Source organism: Rhinatrema bivittatum, chromosome 5, assembly GCF_901001135.1.
Source record: "Rhinatrema bivittatum chromosome 5, aRhiBiv1.1, whole genome shotgun sequence".
Lineage (NCBI taxonomy): Eukaryota > Metazoa > Chordata > Amphibia > Gymnophiona > Rhinatrematidae > Rhinatrema > Rhinatrema bivittatum.
Window position 1 is genome coordinate 108041171 of NC_042619.1, and position 20293 is coordinate 108061463.

Consider the following 20293-nt stretch of genomic DNA (forward strand, 5'->3'; position numbering starts at 1 on the left):
CTTTGGCTTCTCCCATTGACTTTACCAGCTGGTTCAAGTCCTCACCAAACAGGGAAGATTGCACAAACGTGCTTTAGAAGAAGAGTCAGCCGACCAATTCCGGAGCCACTGCAAGCGTTGGGCTGCCAATGAAGAGACCATGGAACACGCCGATGTCTGTACCAGGTCATACAGGGCATCCGCCGTGTAAGCCACCCCCACCTCAAGGCATGCCGCCTGAGCCTGGGACATGATTCCCAAGGTGGCCGGGTCCTCCTGTGGTTACTGAATCCAATACAGGCAGGCACGCTGCATAATACTGGCATGCACTGCCGCTCTGAGGCTCAAGGCTGAGGCTTCAAAAAGGCATTTCAGGTGGACTTCTAATTTTCAATCCTGGCCATCCTTCAGGGCACCTGCCACAGGAATGGTAGTCTTCCTATTAACAGCGGCGACTGCCACATCCAGCTTGTGGGTCCGTAAAGACTCCAAATGCTCTTCTGACAGCGGATACAGCTTGGCCATGGCCGTCCACCTTGAGGCCAGCCTCTGGGATATCCTACTCCCTGATGATAAGCTTCTGAATTTTCTTCAGAATTGGGAAAACTGAGGGGGGTCCTTGCAGCCCATCCAGGACTGGGTTGACCCCTTTGCTGTCCAAATCCTCATGAAACAGTTGGAGCCCCAGTTCCTCCAGAACCTGGGGAATAAGGGGACGCAATTCCTCCTGCTTAAATGGCCTGACCACTTGAGGTTCATCAGCACCCCCGGGGCATCCAGCAACAACGGATCATCCCCGCCGGCAACTGGGTCCAGATCAAGGTCAGTGTCACCCTGGGGCATGGCTAGACCCCCCCCCCACCAGGGGGTCCCCCATGGTCCCCGCATTTCCATGGCTCCCTTCAGCCGGAGAAGGTAGAACCTGTCTCTTCAGACACTTGGCAGAGCCACCAGCGCTGTCTTGACAGCTCCTCTTCACAGCCTTCCTGGCCAGGAAGGCTTCATGCCTAGCACAAACGCCGGGGAGAAACCTCCGGGTCCCCATATCATCGCTACAGGAATCCAATGTTGTATCCTTCAGGTCTCCCTGGCCTGGTTCTATCATTGACCCCAAGGTTTTACCTTTCACACTTAGGCTTTCTGGGCTTCTGGCCCTTGGCAGATGACCTCTCCCCCCTGTAGCACATGAGGCACAGAAAGAGTGAGCATCCAACTGTAAAACCAGGCCACAGGCCCTACAGCCTTCACCAGGGCACTTTCAGAGCATGGCAGTCCTTCCCCCAGCTCCCCTGGGGTCCCAAGAAGGCAGAAAATCAGTTGGGCTGAGCACTCAAAATTGCGCCCGCACCAAAATTGCCCAGGCTCCGCGGAGGAGGAAGGAAGCAGGAAAAATTACTGCAAACCTCCGATTTGACTGCCCAGGCCCTCAAGATGCCTGCCCTGAGGCCAAAAACACCCAGGAGCTGCTTTCCCGACCCGAGGCGGCTCCGGGCATTCGGATGCTCCTCCTCCCCCAGCCAAGCACTGCCTGAAATGGCAAGCCTCAGAAAAAGCCCCTGCAGAGAAAAAAAAAAAACTGAAGGCAAGAACCTTTTCTTTTTACTCTGTAAATAACAAAAAAATCCCCACAGGGGTACTTTCCTTAGGAGGCGCTGGAAGAGGGCTTTGGGGCATGGAGGGAACCAGTCCCCCCTGGCTATCCAACTCCCCGGAATCCAAGGGCTCCACAGCCGGGAGTATCCAACCCCCCGTTCGCCTGCAATCGGAAACCTCACACCTCGAGGAGCCCTGCTAACACTCAGTCCAGAAGGTTGCAGGATGCACAACCACCATCTGCTGAAGACAGAAATACTGAGGAACTGCAGATGGCACTATGGTTATATAGCTGTGCTTCGAAGTTTGTTCTCTACCTCCATCTGGCTGGTGGGAGAGCATAACCCACTGGTCTGGACTGATCTATAGGAAAATTGATGTTCCTGGACATACCCGGAATTTGGGTGGCAGTAGTTTGCCTTACTGACTCAGACCCAGTGGGAGTCAGAAATGGCAGGAGCAGCTCTGGCAAGCATGAGGGCAACGGAAAAGAGAGTGGCCACCGCAGCTCTGGCCCCTGGCAGGATGGTGGCAGAGTGTATGGGTCCATGGCAGCTTCAGTCCATGTGTGGTCAGGAAACGATAGCGGTGAGGGAAGAGAAGAAGGTCAAAGAGAGTAGAAGGAGATTGGTAAGAGAGAAGAGGAGGCAGGGGAACTAGGGATAAGAGGAGAAGGGAGAGAGGAGTTGAAGAGAAAGCGAGGAGGAAAAAACACTATAAGAATTGTGGCCAGGAAGGAAGAAAGCATGTAAAGAGATGTATAGGTGCAGGACCCCAATTTTCTCCCTAACCAATCTAAGTCCCTCCAACATTGGGGGGGGGGGGGGGGGGGGGGGGGGGCGACGACAAAAGAAGCTAGTTGCCATCCTTAACAGGGCACCACCAGTTTTCCCCCAGGCTGTGGTTGCTGCTGCTTGTGGACCTGCAAGGCTGACGTAACAGAGGAGCTTGGGGCACTTAATTACAGGAAATGCTCTTAACTTCTAAATACAAATCTGTAGGACTCTAGCAGCATTAAAATACGGCCTGCTCTGTTTAACAGGCATTGCCTGCTTTGCCGATTGGCTTGATTTTTGTAGATGAATGGCACAGATGATTCCCCCTCCCCTTTTCCAGTGTGAAAAGAATCCCTTGATCATTTTCACTACTGATAAAGCTAGTGCTGTTTTTATAGATGGCAGAGGCATGTGGGCTTCTGCTAAATTTTCTTTGAAGTTTTGTGTCCACTTACTGATTAAAATAACTAAATATCTGTTTTTCAGCTTTTATTTCCCCCAGGAATTGAAAATAAATATTATAACAAATCAGTGGACGAATGACTTTCCTACTAATTTTTCTCATTTGTTACAAGTCATTTTTCCACTACATTTTTTTTTGTGTAACATTGAAACTCCAAGGGAAAACAAAAATTGAATGCGAGTCCCTAAATATCTGCCACTTTATTTCTGGCTCCTGCAAGTGAGTCCAGCACCACTATTTGGGAGCCATGACTAGTACACATGTAAAACTGGTGTGTTAGTGACACCCCAGGGAATGCTGCACGTTTATCAAAGTAACCATATAATTTTGCTTTTCATAATAAAACTATAATATAGAAAAGATTGTACTTGCATATTGAGTTTTAAAAAATATTTTGAAAGAGTTTATCCAAGAGTACTGTAAATAATTATAAACAACCATAAGGCAGGGGCCCACTCTCTCCCCAACTTGTCCTCACTGCTCCTATTAGCCCAGCCCAGCTCCACCGCTCCATTCAACCTTCTCCCATTCCTGAGCCCACTCCCTCCCCAACCTCAACTTGTCCTCACTGCTCCTATAACCCAAGCCCATCTCCACCGCTTATTCAACCCCTCTCCCATTCCATTCTGTCCTCCAGAGTGGTCCTCCTTAGTCGGATGCACCAAGTTGCTAGTACACTGGCCACGTCTCCGAGCAGATTTCAGTAAGGTGGAGGTGTGTGGTGCCTGCATTCCCTTGCTGTTCTTAAAATCTGTTTATCCTGCTTTGTGGGACTAGCTTGGGGAGTATGAGCACCGTGGTTTGCTTGGGAGTGGCGGGAGGGAGTATTAGGTTTATGTATGTGTATCAAAACGTGTAGTATTTTTTAAGCGATTAGCACTTACAAGTTTTTAAACTTGAGGAAAAATGTTTTGCTACTTTTACTTCTACGAAACGTTTATACTACTGTATCTGTTCATATTATATAGATGGAAGGCGTACTGTACCCGTGAAGTTTTTAAAACTTGTATGTAACTTTTTCCCCTCAATTTCGGGGACAGGTGAATTCGATTGTAACGTCACTTCGTTTGCGCCCCGCACCAGATTGTCATAAATTTCAATTATTCTGTTCTGGTGGCGTACCTTATTCTGCAATTTCTACCTTACAACGTGCCCTGCGAGGACTCACGCCGCGATTTCTCAAAATTCTTAACCGTGGGAGAAACGACGTTTTCAGCAAGCCAGTATAGAACATAATACAAATTAAAACTTGAAAAGGAGGATGTTTAAAAGTGATTCTCTTAATTAGCAGCCAAATTATCCAGAACCATTTTAGTGCTACTACAGCAGCTTGTAAAGAGTGAAACCGGTTTTTGCTTATTACTGCCTCCCGTTTTGATTATAAGAGGTACAGCGTCCATGCATTCGGTGGAAAGTTAAAACGTTTGCTTGTTTTCGTTCTCAAACATCTCCCTCTTAAAACTGCTTTCAGATCTTCACCAAATCGTAACGTATTCTCCAAGCCCCCATATTTTACAGCTTGCCTCTACTTTAGCATTTCAAAAAAAAGTAACCCGCCCAGATATTGCTGTCCATCGAATCCTCCCAAAGCCTTAATTCAAAAAAGGAGGAGTCTTTTGAAAGAAATCGAAAAAAAATCTATCAAAGGAAAAGAAAATTGTTCGGTTGCTATTTACATGCCACTACAAAATCTGCCAAATCAGCCTTCCTCCCAAAAAATAAAATTTCCCACCTGCGAAGCAACTTGCAAACCACCACAGCCAGTGCGGCTACACCAACCCTTTCACTTTTCTTACCACCTTATTTGCAAGTACATTTTTTTTCTTTAAAACAAAACATGCAATACATCTACATAGAATTGCTTTATTAAGAACAATGTTGCTAACGCTCCGCTTACCTGAGCCATGACGTTCCCACTGCCTGCATTTGAGGCCATTTCCCCTACACGTGTAAGCTTCGAATACGAGCCTGAGGGCCGCGCGCCTCCTCCGGCGCCAGCCAGTAATTGCAGCGGCCACTACAGCTGCGTCTCCTTGGTGTTAAGTGGCAGTGACCTTTTCCACTTCCTCCGCCCGAGACAGTTTGTTTGCTTAGCAGCGCAGCAGAAAGGAAGGAAAACATCGGTCGATAAAGTTTTATCTGTTTAGTCACTCATCTTCCAAGTTTTTAAAGCTTTAGTTTATGAGTTAGTTACTGCTTCTGTATAGTCTCATTAAGTGCGTGGGAATAATTTTAAATCACACGACTAAATTATCTTTACACTAGTTTCATATCTGATATTCTGCCTTAGTTGTTGATACCATGTGAGACAAAAAGTTGGTGGGGCCCTGGACCTAGCGGCCCACCCCATTCAACTGCCTAGACCTAATTCAGTCCTAAAGATTTGCTTTTCAATTTGAATTTTATTTCATGCCTGAAAAAAAATAGTAGCTAAAAAGGTTATTTTGAAAGCTCCCATTCTGCGCCTGTGGAAAAATTCATCATTTTGTATTGGCTAGCCAATGGACTTTATCAAGGTCTTTTTCCCCAGGCATAGATAGAAGAAAAACCTTAGTGAATCAAGTTCTATGAACCTCCCGGAAACTGGAGTGCTCCTGACTAAATACCTGATTTACTAAGTTTTTTATTTGTACCCAGAAAAATATGTGCAAATGTATTGAGCACGTTAATGGATATGGAAGGGGTTGAATAAGCACAAATTCACCTACTAATATTTAACCTTCCCAAGGCAACCCCTTAAGAATTTATCTGTATGCTGTCCAACCATATCTAATCTAGGCACCAGGTATGAGAATGTATTTTGTTATAGTCTCCACTTTAGATAGATTGTTAAAAAGATAATTGCATTGTGGATGTATACAAAAGATGCACAATTGGACAGTATCCAGGGTTGAAGCCTTGACAATTTTTTTTCAAACTTGTGCTAGTTCAATCCATTTTTGTGTCTTTTGTTTTTTTACCCATAAAGACAGAATGCAGAATCCATTTACTAAGGACTGGATTCATTAAAGGCTTTCTCAGAGCTCCATACAGGCATTATATTAACAAAATAAAGCATAAATGTAGCACAAACAGTTGGAGAATGGGATCAAGGAAAAATATTTTTAAAGTAATTGTTGATTATAATGAAGAAAGGTAAGAACAAAAAGTGGTTGCATTCTGTTTCCTGCAGTTTTTCAGGTTTGCACAGCTATTCTTAACAGTCATGCTAAGGTCAAGGCAGGGTGTTCATCAGAGTTAGAGCAACATAGGTGGTCAAGCTTATATAGCTGAAAGCTGGGAATCTGGGCCTCAGAACAGGACTTACCAAACCTATCCTGGTCACTACACAGCCAGCTATGTTTCTAAGATCACTACATTGAATATGTATGAAAAGTATTTGCTTAAATTGAAGACCCACGCTTTGCATTTGTAGATATAGCTCATGTATAGTCGGTGTGGACATCCTGAAAATTTGATGGGGTGATCATCACAGGTTTAAGAAGCTCTGCCTTATTACATGATGTAATAAGTGCACTCAGCTGTACATCCAACTTTACTCCTGATTTTTAACAAGGTGTTTGGTGCACAAAAATGTGCACACAAATTAGTACTCCTCCAGCAAACCCCATATTAATTAAGGCATTAGCTATTACTCCCCAATGCAGAGAGATGTACAGGCTTAATTCCTGTTTTCTTATCACTAGAAATTTAACTTCTGGTCAGAGATGGAGTAAGGGCCTGAACCTAGAGTTTGTGGACCTGTACTCAGGAATTATGTGCAAAGAAATGCTTTGAGCAGAAATTTTGCTTTATGAACATAAAACATGTTTTATATTCCTAACGTTTTTGAGCACGACTTTATGCTCCTGATGTTTTGTGTGCACAACTTTTATGCACACATAAGTTTTCTGCACACAATACACATAAACCATATTTTGTGTATGCTAAGATTATTTTTGTGCACTCATTTGTTGTTTAGCATTCTTTTTTGATATATATATATATATATATATATATATATATATATATATATTCCCAATGTATTAGCATACTAGATTGGGAGTTAATTCATATTTATAGTACATGAGTAAAGAAAATGTATATAGAAGTTCAGTGCACGCTCTTTACTCTCATCATATTACATTGCGGTCTTAGAAGGAACAGTATGACAACTGGTTATTTTCTGACAAGCTGTACTTTGCGATGTATTTTTGAGGGGTTGGTGTGGATGCAGTTTGGGCTAGGACTGCTCAGATATCTGCTTGTTTTTCTTTGCTTCTTATCAAGATTCTGAATTATCAGAAGCCTCTGGTATCAGTGTTGCCACACCACAATGCTCACATGGGGAGGGGGATGATTTCCTTGTTAACCTCATAGAAATATTCCTTTAAACCATTGGATTTCTTATCTGAAGCCATTTTCACTTTCAGATTACCTTCCTATTAATAAATACTTCCCCTTCATCTCTCTCTGACCGCAGCACTCTCTTTGCTCGCGCTCCTCTAAGTCAAAGTTCCATATCTTATGCATCTTCACTCTGTCCTAAGCTAAGTGAATCCCAAGTCCTAGAATCATAGTTGCACACTGAATTTTGTGTGTTGTAGCCCCTTTCCAGTTTCTTCCCACATGGCATGCTGCTTGCAGTGTCTGCTCCAGACTCATCCCACTTCTCCTATTCTCTGCGGGGCGAATTTTCAGAGCCCTGCTCGCCTAAATCCGCCCAAAACCGGGCGGATTTAGGCGAGCAGGGCCCTGCGCGCCGGTAAGCCTATTTTACATAGGCCTACCGGCGCGCACAGAGCCCCGGGACTCGCGTAAGTCCCGGGGTTTTCGGAGGGGGCGTGTCGGGGGGGGGCGTGTCGGGGGCGGGCCCGAACCGCGCGGCGTTTTCGGGGCATGTCGGGAGCGTTCCGGGGGCGGGCCCGGGGGCGGGGCTACGGCCCGGGGCGGGCCGGGGGCGTGGCCGCGCCCTCCGGACCCGCCCCAGGTCGCGTCCCGGCGCGCAGGAGGCCCGCTGACGTGCGGGGATTTACACCTCCCTCCGGGAGGCGTAAATTCCCCGACAAAGGTAAGGGGGGGGCTTAGACAGGGCCGGGTGGGTGGGTTAGGTAGGGGAAGGTGAGGGGAGGGCAAAAGGAAGTTCCCTCCGAGGCCGCTCCGATTTCGGAGCGGCCTCGGAGGGAACGGGGGTAGGCTGCGCGGCTCGGCGCGCGCCGGCTATACAAAATCGATAGCCTTGCGCGCGCCGATCCAGGTTTTTAGCAGATACGCGCGGCTCCGCGCGTATCTACTAAAATCCAGCGTACTTTTGTTTGCGCCTGGAGCGCAAACAAAAGTAGGCCTATTCGCGGAGTATGAAAATCCGCCCCTGCAAGCTTATCGAGGAAAAGGAATGACTGAACTGTATATAGAGAGGCTCTGAGGGGGATATCATAGAGGTCTTTAAAATAACGAGAGGTCTTGAACAAGTAGATGTGAATTGGTTATTTACACTTTCGGATAATAATAGGACTATGGGGCACTCCAAGAAGTTAGCAAGTAGCACATTTAAGACTAATCGGAGAAAATTCTTTTTCACTCAATGCACAATTACGCTCTGGAATTTGTTGCCAGAGGATGTGGTTAGTGCAGTTAGTGTAGCTGGGTTTAAAAAAAGTTTGGATAAATTCTTGGAGGTGAAGTCTATTAACTGCTATTAATCAAGTTTACTTAGGGAATGGCCTCTGCTATTACTGGCATCAGTAGCATGGGATCTTCTTAGTGTTTGCCAGGTTCTTATGGCCTGGTTTGGCCTCTTTTGGAAACAGGATGCTGGGCTTGATGGACCTTTGGTCTGACCCAGCATGGTAATTTCTTATGTGCAGGAAGGTGAGGCCCATGCAATCCTTGCTGAGACCCTTAAGTAGCCAATGGTTTAATTGCTGCTGGGTGGTTGGAATAGTACAAGGGCATTATATGATACAAGAATTTGTGGCCCTGCCCCCAAGAATCCAGATTTGGAATCTCCTGAGGATCAAAGAGATTACAGGGAATACCACTTTGTTCTAGCAACTTGGCTAGAGGGCTGAGCTTTTGGATCCAGAAAGCCCCGTGAGTGCTCATATCTATGTATCTGTGAGTAAAAGAGAATTGTGAAGTTTGTCTAACTTTATCAGATACATAGGAGATTGATATAACTAGATTAACAGCCCTGGAATGGATCTTAGATTGCTTATGTCTTATCCCTATGCTGTTCAGTCTTATGTCTAGGACATCACAACCATTCTCAAGTACACAGCACATCAAGGAAATGAGCTATCTAACAGAAGCCTTTTGATATCTCTTGTCGCTCATGTGTACAGTACAGTATAATTGTACTGGAGAAATATAGGCAACCATATTATTCAAAAAGGAAATGACAGATCTGGACACACAGGACTGACTGATCTTTCTGAAGGATCCACTAACTATGCACGCTAAGTAAGCTCAACCAGATATAATGTGGGATCAAAAAACTACAGCTTGAGGTTCTATGCCTCCTACAATAGTGATAAAATAAGAGCATCGAACACAGAGCCATATACATGTATATCATATATAAATCCATCTTATGCATATCAAGTGGGTAGAAAGTCAGATCACACTTTCTGGGGTTTTGGATACTGGCAGCTCTTTACAGAAAATCTTCATTCCATCAGCTTTCGGAATCAGACAAGACCTTTAAGCTCCCTACTACAATGACACTTATGGGACTCTTATGCCATGCCTATCACATGATTTCTACCATTGTCTAACTGATCAACAGTAGGACCCTCTAGATTGATTTTCCAGGAGTCAAGGAGGTTTCCCCCTTCCTACAATAGGTACTACCTGCCTACCTCCACAAGTACTTTTCTGTCACAGTTTATAATGATTTTAGATTATAATATTTGTATAGTTAATATGTCCAAGTTATGGTTGGTTTAATTGATGATATGTGTTTACAGGTTAAAGTACTATGAGATGTACTTAAATAACATATTTTAATATAACTTGCCTGATAAAGTTTACATTTTTGGTTTTCAGCTTTATAATGGAAAGGCCAATATCCTTTTCTTGGTCCTAGGCAGGGCCGTATTTGCCTCTTAAGTGCCCCCTAAATGCAGTAGCAAGTAGGGGAGGTTCCTCGCCAGGCAAGAATGTAGGAGAAGCTGGAGATATCGATGTCTGCTTATGAATATGCTCCACAGTTATAGGGGTGACTCCTTCTCTGTCCCGGTGGCACTTGCTCACAAACATTACTCAACTTGAGGGCCAGTACCTTGTCAGACCATTTCCCTTAAAGGTGCAAGGGCAGCTTAGCTGTGATTCTATTTCCAGTGCTCCAAAAAACTGTGGTTCACTAGCCTCTGAGAACAGAATGCATTTGCATAACTGTATCCGATGACTGGCCAATAGGCACAACAGGCATAGAAATCAAACAATCGCTTGGAAGAATAAGTGGCAAAAAGCATCAGGGTCTGCAGCAGACCCTACCTGCTAAAAACTACAAGAAAAAAATCTGACAACCCCCCCCCCCCGATCAGATTTCATTTATTTATTTATTTATTTAACATTTTTCTATACCGAACTTCATGACAAGCTTCATATCAGGCCGGTTTACATCAAACTTAGGGGTTAACTGAACATAACCATATAACAGGAAGGCCGAAGCGCAGATACAATTAACAGGGAGAGTGAACTTGGGGGCTAGAGTAGCCAGGAAATAAAGGACAGAGACAACTGGAGAGTGAGAACGTATGAATATACAGTGGCTGGGTCGGTCAGATGGCATGGATCTCAATGTGCCAAGGAATGGAAGGGCTATCCTTCTAATAGGATTGCCACTCCAAGACCCTGAGCACGGATGGTGAGCTGTGACTGAAACTCACCCAGGCTTGGCACTGCCATTGACAGGATAGCTCATGTGAAAAGGAAAGCACCTTGGCCAAATGAAGCATGAAAAGTCAAAGGCAGTACTAGCTAGAATTTGGCCAAAAATAGGGGCAGGATGGTGTACCTTTCCCTGAAGGTATACAATAAGATATGAAAGACAAAAAAAGTGTATGAACCACACAATAAGGATGAAAACAGGAATGGTACACAATAAGATAATGGATAATAAATATATTAAATATTACATAAATATTAAAAATAAATGTTTAAAATATTACAATTTTAATATCAATAAAAGCAAATGCATTAAAGTTAAAAAAATACCAAACATAAAATTAACACTTTAATGGATCCAATACATCCGACAAGGCCATGTTTAGACAAGATGTCTGCATCAGGGATAATGACATAAATTATTGTTCTTAGTGCCTATCAGGAACCAATAAAAATCTATCATCAAACTATAATTGTAATAAAAAACAAATAATACAAAATAATATACTAATAACATAGCAAATAATACATAATAAACCAATACTACTATAAAATATGTTAAAATACAAATTAAAAAATGGTGATGCATAAAGGAAATAAATGAAAAGGAAAAATAACACATGTAAAATGGCTAAAAAACAACAAATAATTTAAAAACAAAATACATCAGAACTGAAAGATAACTCCTAGCTAAGAGGAGAAGAGGCTGACCACTGAAAATAAGTGATTTAAAATCACAAACTGAAAAGCTAAAATGCAATAAACATTAATAAATACAAAAATATATAAAAGGTAAAAAATTAATAATAGTTTAAAAAATATATTATGTGTGAAAAACATAGGCCTCCTTGGAGGCAGTACTGATGGTAAAAGAGAAATTCTTCATTACTAAAAAATAAATGAAAATGATTAATAATTGGGAAACATCCAAACTAAAAAGTATATATACACACAGACGAGGGTTGGAGAAAAAGGAGGGAAAAAAAGGAGGCAAGAGCAGGAAAGAAGAAAAGCCAAGGGAGAGTAGAGAAACAAGGGGAAAAAGGGGGCATGAAAAGGGAAGTGTGAACCAAGGGAAATAGGGAGAGGAGGGAAAAGAAAAAGGAAACGGACCAAATGAAATACAGGGGAAAACAAGACATTAAAATAAGTTTAATTTTTTTTTAAACTTAGAAGCACTCTGTTAAACCACAAAAAAATCTTCACCAGTGATGGTAAAAGATATTTTTTCTTACTAAAAAATAAAGTAAATTAGAATGATAAATAGGAAACATTCAAACTAAAAACTTTATATACACATAGGAGGGGAAGAGGGAAAGGGAGAAGGAAAGGAAAGAGAGGGGAAAAAAGGTAGAGTAATATCTTGCTGATGTCTGTTGCAAGATGTGAACATTTCAATAAACATACAGCTTTAACATTATTTCTTTTATCTATTTTTTCTAATAATACATTTGTTACTCTGTAGTGCCCGCTTGTAACCCTGTGAAATACATTGCTCAGGACTCCCTCGTAACATAAATCTCTCCTTTATCTCCTTAGCTCTTCTATCATACTCATCCCCAGTGGAGCACAGTTTTCTAAGCCGCAAAAACTGACTTACTGGGAGATTTTCCTTTAGACATCTATAATGTTCACTTTGGAAATATAATATCTTGTTACAATCAGTCTGTTTTCTAGAAATTGTGGTAAAGAACTTGCAACTTTTCTAATCATTGCTGTATATCTAAATATGGGCTTTCAGTGCTACTACTGTTCAATTGAAATTTCAAATAGGGATTCATTTGGTTAAGCCAATTATAAAATGCCTGTAGTTGCTAATGAAAATATCATCTATGTATCTTTTCCATAATTGAACATAATTTTTAAAGGGTGGTCAATCAAGAACTTCCTTTCAAAATCAGCCATGTTTAGATTCGCAATATCTGGGTCCATGACAGCTCCCATGGCTGTACCTTTGATTTATTGATAAAAAGTTTTGGAAAACAATACAAAGTTTACAAAAAAAATTGTCCTGAAATTTAAATAATTTTTTTATCCGTACTAGTTCAGCAAGTTCCACAGTAAATTCCATACGAACCCTCGGGTTGTTCTCTCTCTTGTTTAATGTCTCCCTGATAATGTTAATGGCTTACAGTTGAGAGATATTTGTATAAAATAACTCAATGTCCAAGATTACCAACATGAAAACATCAATATCACATTTATTAGATCTCAAAATATTTATTTAATTGTAATATTTTAAACACATTTATTTTTTAATTGTTAATATTTTATCTATTTATCTATTAATTATCTTCTTGTCTTCCTTGTACTATTCCTGTTGTTTTCATCCAGTAAGATACTTCAATTCATTCCACAGCTTTTCCCTTGATATTCTGACTGGAAATTAGAAGGAGCCAAGACTGCACGGAGACAGACCCCAGAGCTGCAGGAAAAAGAAACCGCCGCTAGAAATCACCATTGGGCAACACCTCAGCAATACTACACCCTGCGGATTCCAGCATGGAGTTGCCACCGAGATTGACCTCTCAGAAGACAGAAACTGAGAGCGAACCTCCCGAGGAAGAAACCCATAACTGCTCTACTGTTGCACAAGACAGCCCTTGTAGAAACAAGACTTCTTCACCACTCTAGAAACCCCGAGGGTACCAGATCAGGTTCATTCCAATCAGCAAAACAGACTGTTCACTGATCTGGTACAGGTGTTGAAAACTTATTGCCATGATTACGCTTACTTTTACCTAATAACCTTATGGCCCACGAAGTGGAACGTCTGCATAGACAAGGACCGCCTTTTCCTACTATGAACGCTTCCACCAACAGGGTTATACCTGAAAGAGGTAAGAAGAATTCTCACAACAAAGATGTGGGACCTCAGATGCGAGATCCTCCATCCTCTAACTCACTAGGCCATGGATATGGCAAGTAGTCTGAAGGCATACCTGCCATTCAGGCTGCAGATGGGCTAGAACCCTACTCATCGAGGTAGAGCCCATACGAGAATTAGACTGGCCAGAGTGGTCACAAAGCAAAAGAATGGTGTTGCACTCCAGCAGAGATCAGAAGGGGTACTTCCACACAGAATAAATCCATATTTGTTGCTGGAGAGCAGCCAAGAGAGAACCTAAATATTACAGGGAGTCCGAATCCAGTAAAGCTCCCCCATGAAGCAGCCCTGCTGCAATGATGGAATGAGTGCTCTTGCCCGATGGGCTCTTGGATTCAGCGGGGAACAGAGATCAGTTTCCAGTCAGAAAAGAGCCCCCCTCCCCCTCAGAGAAACGGGAGTGAGAACAACCCCTTCTTGGTGTGGAACAAAAGGCGCCTGAGAGGGAACACATAAGGGTCACCTTTAGAAAACCAACAACCATATTTCCCCTCCTGAAAGGATAGGAAAGCAGAAGAGGAATCAGGTCGTCCCAATCCTGAAAACCTCCCTATTCTCCAAATGAGAGTAGGATACAGATATCAGCCTATGAGGTTCAAGAGGAACAAAACCAGACACAGGTGGCCACTTAGACAGGAAAGGCCACCATGGCAAATAAGTTTAAAGGCACTAGCAAAAATGGACTCCTGTTGTCAACCCCAACCCCTATGACCCCCTAAGGGGATCTGCAAGGAGGTGTACCAATTCATGAGAATCAGGGCTATGGCCCAAGCAACAAACCTGCAAGGGGATCTGCACCCAGGATCTGGGTTTGTTTCGACCGTCTCTGCCTGACGTCTCCACTCTGCCCACCTTACCTCTTTGGCGACTCCCTCTTTGGTTGATGGGAGTTTGGCTGCCACGGTGTCATTTTGCCAACCTCCTCCGGCGTCCCCGGACCGGCTAGACGCTGCCTACCGCCATGTTCTCCTAAGGCCTAAGGGAGCGTGCACGGCGTGGCCCCGACTCAAGTACAAGCTGTGGCATGAACTTCAGGGGCGTCCCCCTGAGATGACGTCATCATCGCCAGATATTTAATGTCTCTTGTTTTGCTAGCTAATCGAGTTAGCAAAGGGTTTCCTACCTAGCTGCCTCCAGGTATCGCTGTGGATGGGATTCGTTCTCCACTTACCTTGCTACTCTGCCTCCTCGGACTTTACCAGAGATACCCGCTCCTCGGGGACCTTGCTCTCTCTTTTGCTTTTCAGGTCGCAGTCTGGAACTGGTACTCGCTCCTCAAGGGCCCACGTTCCCGGACCTGCAACTGAATATAACTTCTGCCAGGAAGTCACCGCTGCCTACAACACCAGTGAGTTACCATCTCTCTCTCAGAGCTTTCCCTGGAACCAGGTACTCGCTCCTCGAGGGCCTACTTCATTCCAGCTCCTGGGCGGTTCCAAGAGACTATTGTGTGAGTGTTACCATCAAGGTTCTGTTCCTTAACTCTGCATACACTGCCTACTCACTATCTCAGTTTCTCTACAGCTCAGCCATCCTGGGATCACTTTTCCAGTGCTTGAGGGACTACAGCCCAGCCAGTCTCTTCCAGCTCGCTACTGCCACCTCTGGTGTTTCTTTAAAACAGTTTAATAAAAGAACTAGTGTGTGTCTGTCTCCCAACTCTGAGCCTGACCAGTGGTCCCTCTCGGGATCTTCCCCTGTGGGCGTGGTCATCTGCCACCGGCCCAAGGATCTACCCACAATTATCACAAATAATAACAGGGTTTCAAGCATAAACCAATATAGAAGAGGCCTAAGAAGCCTACCCCTTCCCCGTGGGGGTAAGACTCAAGACACTACTGCTCCAGTATCCACTCCAATTGTGGAGCAACCAGAAGTGCGGTCATAGCAAAGACTGGCATAGCATTGCACTGGCGACTACAGTGCATAACATGTAATATCAAGAGGAAGCACACACACTAGATGGCAATTAGAATGGTACTGTCCCTGTGCCTATATCCCACTCTGAAAGTGCAGTGCCTTGCAGTCATGCAGTGGTACCCTTTCCTGCTGACTGAGGCATGTAATTACTTAACATCAGTGCCCGTGGGCATTACCCCCTCCACAGCCTGCACTAGCCACAAGCTGCTGGAGCTGGAAACTACATACTGTGAAAAAGCAATTAAAATAAATGTGTGATGGTACCATTCTTATTGGTGCCATGCATCACCTATGGTGTAAACACATAAGGGTTCCTACCTGACAGAAACAATCTCGACGGGCCCATAGTGATGATGGTGATAACTCCATCCATGGCAACCTCATACATGGCACTGTCAGTGATATCATCATTTGGTGGCACCCATGGCGCTTGGGGGAGTAGATGATTCCCACCAGTGGCAACCGCTTATGTTGTGCTCCACTGTCTCAATAATGCCTTATGGAGTCAGTATCCATGGTGCCCCAACTGTGTCGGTCTATGTGCTGGGTGGTGCTTAAAGGCATCATCTTTGGTAAGCCTAATGATACCCTTAGTGGCTGACATCAGCCCTGATAATTGTGGCATCCCTGACATCAATGGTACCCCGGTGTACTATAGCATCTGGGAAGCCCATGAAGCCCAGTGGCACCCATCATGCTCTGCAGCAGTACCCTGTGGTGTCTGATCATTCCTGCCAGTGCCCATAGTGGTGACGGTGCCCATGGTGCCAACAACACACTCAATGCTCACCAGCAAACAACCACACCTATGGCACCAAACATCTTGGCCATGGCATTGATGGTGGTAGAAAGAGGTGAAGGTGCTTAAAATTATGAAGGTTTTTAAAATTATGAGAGGTCTAGAACGGGTAGATGTGAATCGGTTATTTACTCTTTCGGATAGTAGAAAGACTAGGGGGTACTCCATGAAGTTAGCATGGGGCACATTTAAAACTAATCTGAGAAAGTTCTTTTTTACTCAACGCACAATTAAACCCTGGAATTTGTTGCTAGAGGATGTGGTTAGTGCAGTTAGTATAGCGGTGTATAAAAAAGGATTGGATAAGTTCTTGGAAGAGAAGTTCATTACCTGCTATTAAGTTCACCTAGAGAATAGCCACTGCCATTAGCAATGGTAACATGGAATAGACTTAGTTTTTGGGTACTTGCCAGGTTCTTATGGCCTGGATTGGCCACTGTTGGAAACAGGATGCTGGGCTTGATGGACCCCTGGTCTGACCCAGTATGGCATTTTCTTATGTTCTTATGTTAATGGTGTCAATGGCGTACAGCACAACTAATGGCACCTACAGCGCTAATAGTCTGGAGGAACCGATGGTGCCTACGGTGCCTGAAGGCATAGAACTTCCTGTGGCATTGATGGTGCTTGAAATAGTTGATGATGCTTGGCAGCATCAATACCACTCATTGGCGCTCAGAAGCATTGATGTCACTTGCTCAACAATGCCTATGGCAGTCAATGCCTCAACAATGCCCCTGGTGCTTGACGATACCCATACTGCTCAACTGTATCTATGTTGCTCAAAGAAGTTGGCGCACCCAGCGGCATCGATGGTGCCCATAGCGCACACAGCGCTCACTGGCACCTGCAGCGTGCCATAGTGCCCCAGGGTACTCGATAGCATCAGTGTCTATGGTGCTCCATGGCACCCACGGTACTCAGTGGCACCCATCTGGACCACCTTAGTGGTGCTCATTGGTCTATATATGACAGCACTCAATATTGCCTTTTATGCACAACCCTGCCCATGGTGCACCCAGGATGCTGGTTCCCGACTTTTGAGGGCACCCTGGATCTCTTTGGTATCCACAGCACTAGACGAAGTTGAGGGTTTCCATGGTGCAATGGTGTCCATATTGCTTCATGTTGCCAAAGGCATCCATGGCGTTCAATGGCATATGACAGTGTCAAGGGCACTCAACAGCATCTAGAGTGGTCATGACGTTTAATGGCATCCATGGTGCAGGATGGCATTAAGGATGTCCATAGTACTCAATGGCGCCCATGGCACTTGACGGCACTTGCTGACACCTACAGCACACAGTGGCCCTTGCCAGCAGCCAGGGTGTTTGATATCGCCCATGTTTGAGAGCGTCCATGGCATCTTGATGCATTGAGAGTGGCCATGGTGTTCAGCGGTGTCCATGACACTTGATGCATCCATGACATCGACACATGCATGTATGTACATAGCATCGATGATGCAGCAGCAACGCTGATTGTCCAGACTCAAGCTCACCCTCTCTGTCAAAGATACTGCACTGCCAAAGCTGAAAAGTAGGAGGGGAGACTACATTGTCCAGGATTCCAGAGGCCCATGGACAGTATGTCCAAGGAATGTTAGGAGGATGAACTCTCCTTCCCACAGGAACGGTCCAGTCCTTGATTCCTTCACTGCCTTAGCCACCGTTGATGCCCAGTGGCCTGTGCAATGATATGGAACTCCTACCAAGGTAAGAACCCAGAGGACTATATGGACCACACATGGACTGCATACTTGTTAGTCCCATCAGTACCTGAAAGTCACAAAAACAGACAGATTAAAAAGAGGTCACAGAAAATAAGCTGCAAATGCAGAATTATTTATTAGAAACATAGAAAAGGACAGCAGAAAAGGACTGCCAAGCAAGCTCCCATAGTTATCAGTTTCCCATATTTATCAGTTACTCAGATTGCCAAGGTCAGGGCTCTCGTTGGTTACTGTTTGAGTCCAATTTCCTCTCCCCCACCCCCCCCACCCCTGCTGTTGAATCAGAGAGCAATGTGCAATGTTGGAATTGCATCAGAAGTGTAGTATCAGGTTTTTGGTTAAGGGTATGTAACCACCGTATCAAACAAGTTACCCCCACCCTTATGAGGGGGCATTCCATGAAGTTAGCAAGTAGCACATTTAAGACTAATCGAAGAAAATTCTTTTTCACTCAAAGCACAATTAAGCTCTGGAATTTGTTGCCAGAGGATGAGGTTAGTGCAGTTAGTGTAGCTGGGTTCAAAAAAGGTTTGGATAAGTTCTTGGAGGAGAAGTCCATTACCTGCTATTAATCAAGTTTACTTAGGGAAGCCACTACTATTAATTGCATCAGTAGCATGGGATCTTCTTGGTGTTTGGGTAATTGCCAGGGTCTTATGGCCTGGTTTGGCCTCTGTTGGAAGCAGGATGCTGGGCTTGATGGACCCTTGGTTTGACCTAGCATGGCAATTTCTTATGTTCTTATGTTTCCACACAGTACAGTTCAGTGTCTTTGTTGGTTGTTGTCTGAATCACCAATTACTCTTTTCCTCTTTCCCCGCTGCCATTGAAGTAGTGAGCAATGATGGAGTTGCATCATATTTTGAAGGCTATTTGTTAAGGATAGTATCCAGCACACCAGCAAGTTATCCCCATGTGACGGCTTATTTATTAAGTGTGGTATCTGCCACACCAGCAAGATTCCTCCATTCCTTACTTCATTCCCCTCCCCCTTAGCTTTAGGGATCCACAGAGTTTATCCCATGCCCTTTTGAAATCTTGCACCGTTTTTGTCTGCACCACCTCCTCCGGCAGGGCATTCCAGGTGTCCACCACCTTCTCTGAGAAGAAATATTTCCTGACATTGCTTCTGAATTGTCCTCCCTGGAATTTCATTTTGTGACCCCTAGTTCTATTGGATTCATTCCAGTGGAAAAGGTCTGTTGTTGATCGTGCATCATTAAAACCTTTCAAGGTCTGTTTCATATTTCCTCTGCGCCTCCCCTCCTCCAGGGTATACATATTTAGATCCTTCAACCTCTCCTCATAAGTCATTTGATGGAGACCTCCCACCATTTTGGTCGCCCTTCTCTGGACCACCTCCAACCTGTCTCTGTCCATTTTGAGATATGGTCTCCAAAACTGAACATAATACTCCAGGTGAGGCCTCACCAAGGACCTGTATAAGGGGATTATCACTTCCTTTTCCTTACTAGATATTCCTCTCTCTATGCAGCCCAGCATTCTTCTAGCTTTAGCTATTGCCTTGTCACATTGCTTCGCCATCTTTAGATCGCTAGACACTAACCCCAAGATCTTTCTCCTGTTCCGTGCACATCAGCACTTCACCCCCCATCTCATACAGTTTCTTCGGATTACCATGTCCCAAATGCATGGCTCTGCACTTCGTGGCATTAAATCCCAGTTGCCATATCTTCGACCACTCTTCAATCTTCCTTAAATCAAGTCTCATTCTCTCCACTCCTTCTGGCGTGTTGACTGTGTTGCAGATCTTAGTTTCATCCGCATACAGACAAGCTTTACCTTCTATCCCTTCCGCAATGTTGCTCACAAAGATGTTGAACAGAACTGGTCCCAACACTGATCCTTGTGGCACTCCACTTAACACCGTTCACTCTTCAGAGTAGGTTCCATTTACCATCACACTCTGTCTTCTGTCCGTCAACCAGTTTGTAATCCAAGCCACCAACTTGGTGCTCACTCCCAAGCTTCTCATTTTGTTCACAAGTCTTCTATGCGGGACCGTAACAAAGGCTTTACTAAAATCCAAGTAAATCACATCGAGCGCTCTTCCCTGATCCAATTCTCTAGTCACCCAATCAAAGAAATCAATCAAATTTGTCTGACAGGACCTTCCCCTGGTGAATCCCTGCTGATGCGGATTGAGCAAGCCACCATATTGTAGGTAGTTCACTATCCTTTCTTCCAGCTGAGTCTCCATTAATTTTCCCACCATTGAGGTGAGGCTAACCAGACTATAATTTCCAGCCTCCTC

General features: G+C 44.3%; 1 protein-coding gene across 2 annotated transcripts in view; it reads right to left on the bottom strand.

The window, feature by feature from the left end:
• SOHLH2 (spermatogenesis and oogenesis specific basic helix-loop-helix 2) overlaps positions 1-4897 on the bottom strand; it is a 153212-nt gene extending 148315 nt beyond the window's left edge. Inside the window, exon 1 of one of the 2 annotated variants that reach the window (XM_029602708.1) lies at positions 4709-4897. In XM_029602708.1, the coding sequence (XP_029458568.1) occupies positions 4709-4747 (39 nt within the window). In that variant the 5' untranslated portion in view covers positions 4748-4897. Of the gene's footprint in view, positions 1-4543; positions 4664-4708 lie in introns of those variants that run through there. The other variant, XM_029602709.1, reaches the window with a different exon arrangement.
• Between the last annotated feature and the right edge of the window lie 15396 nt (positions 4898-20293).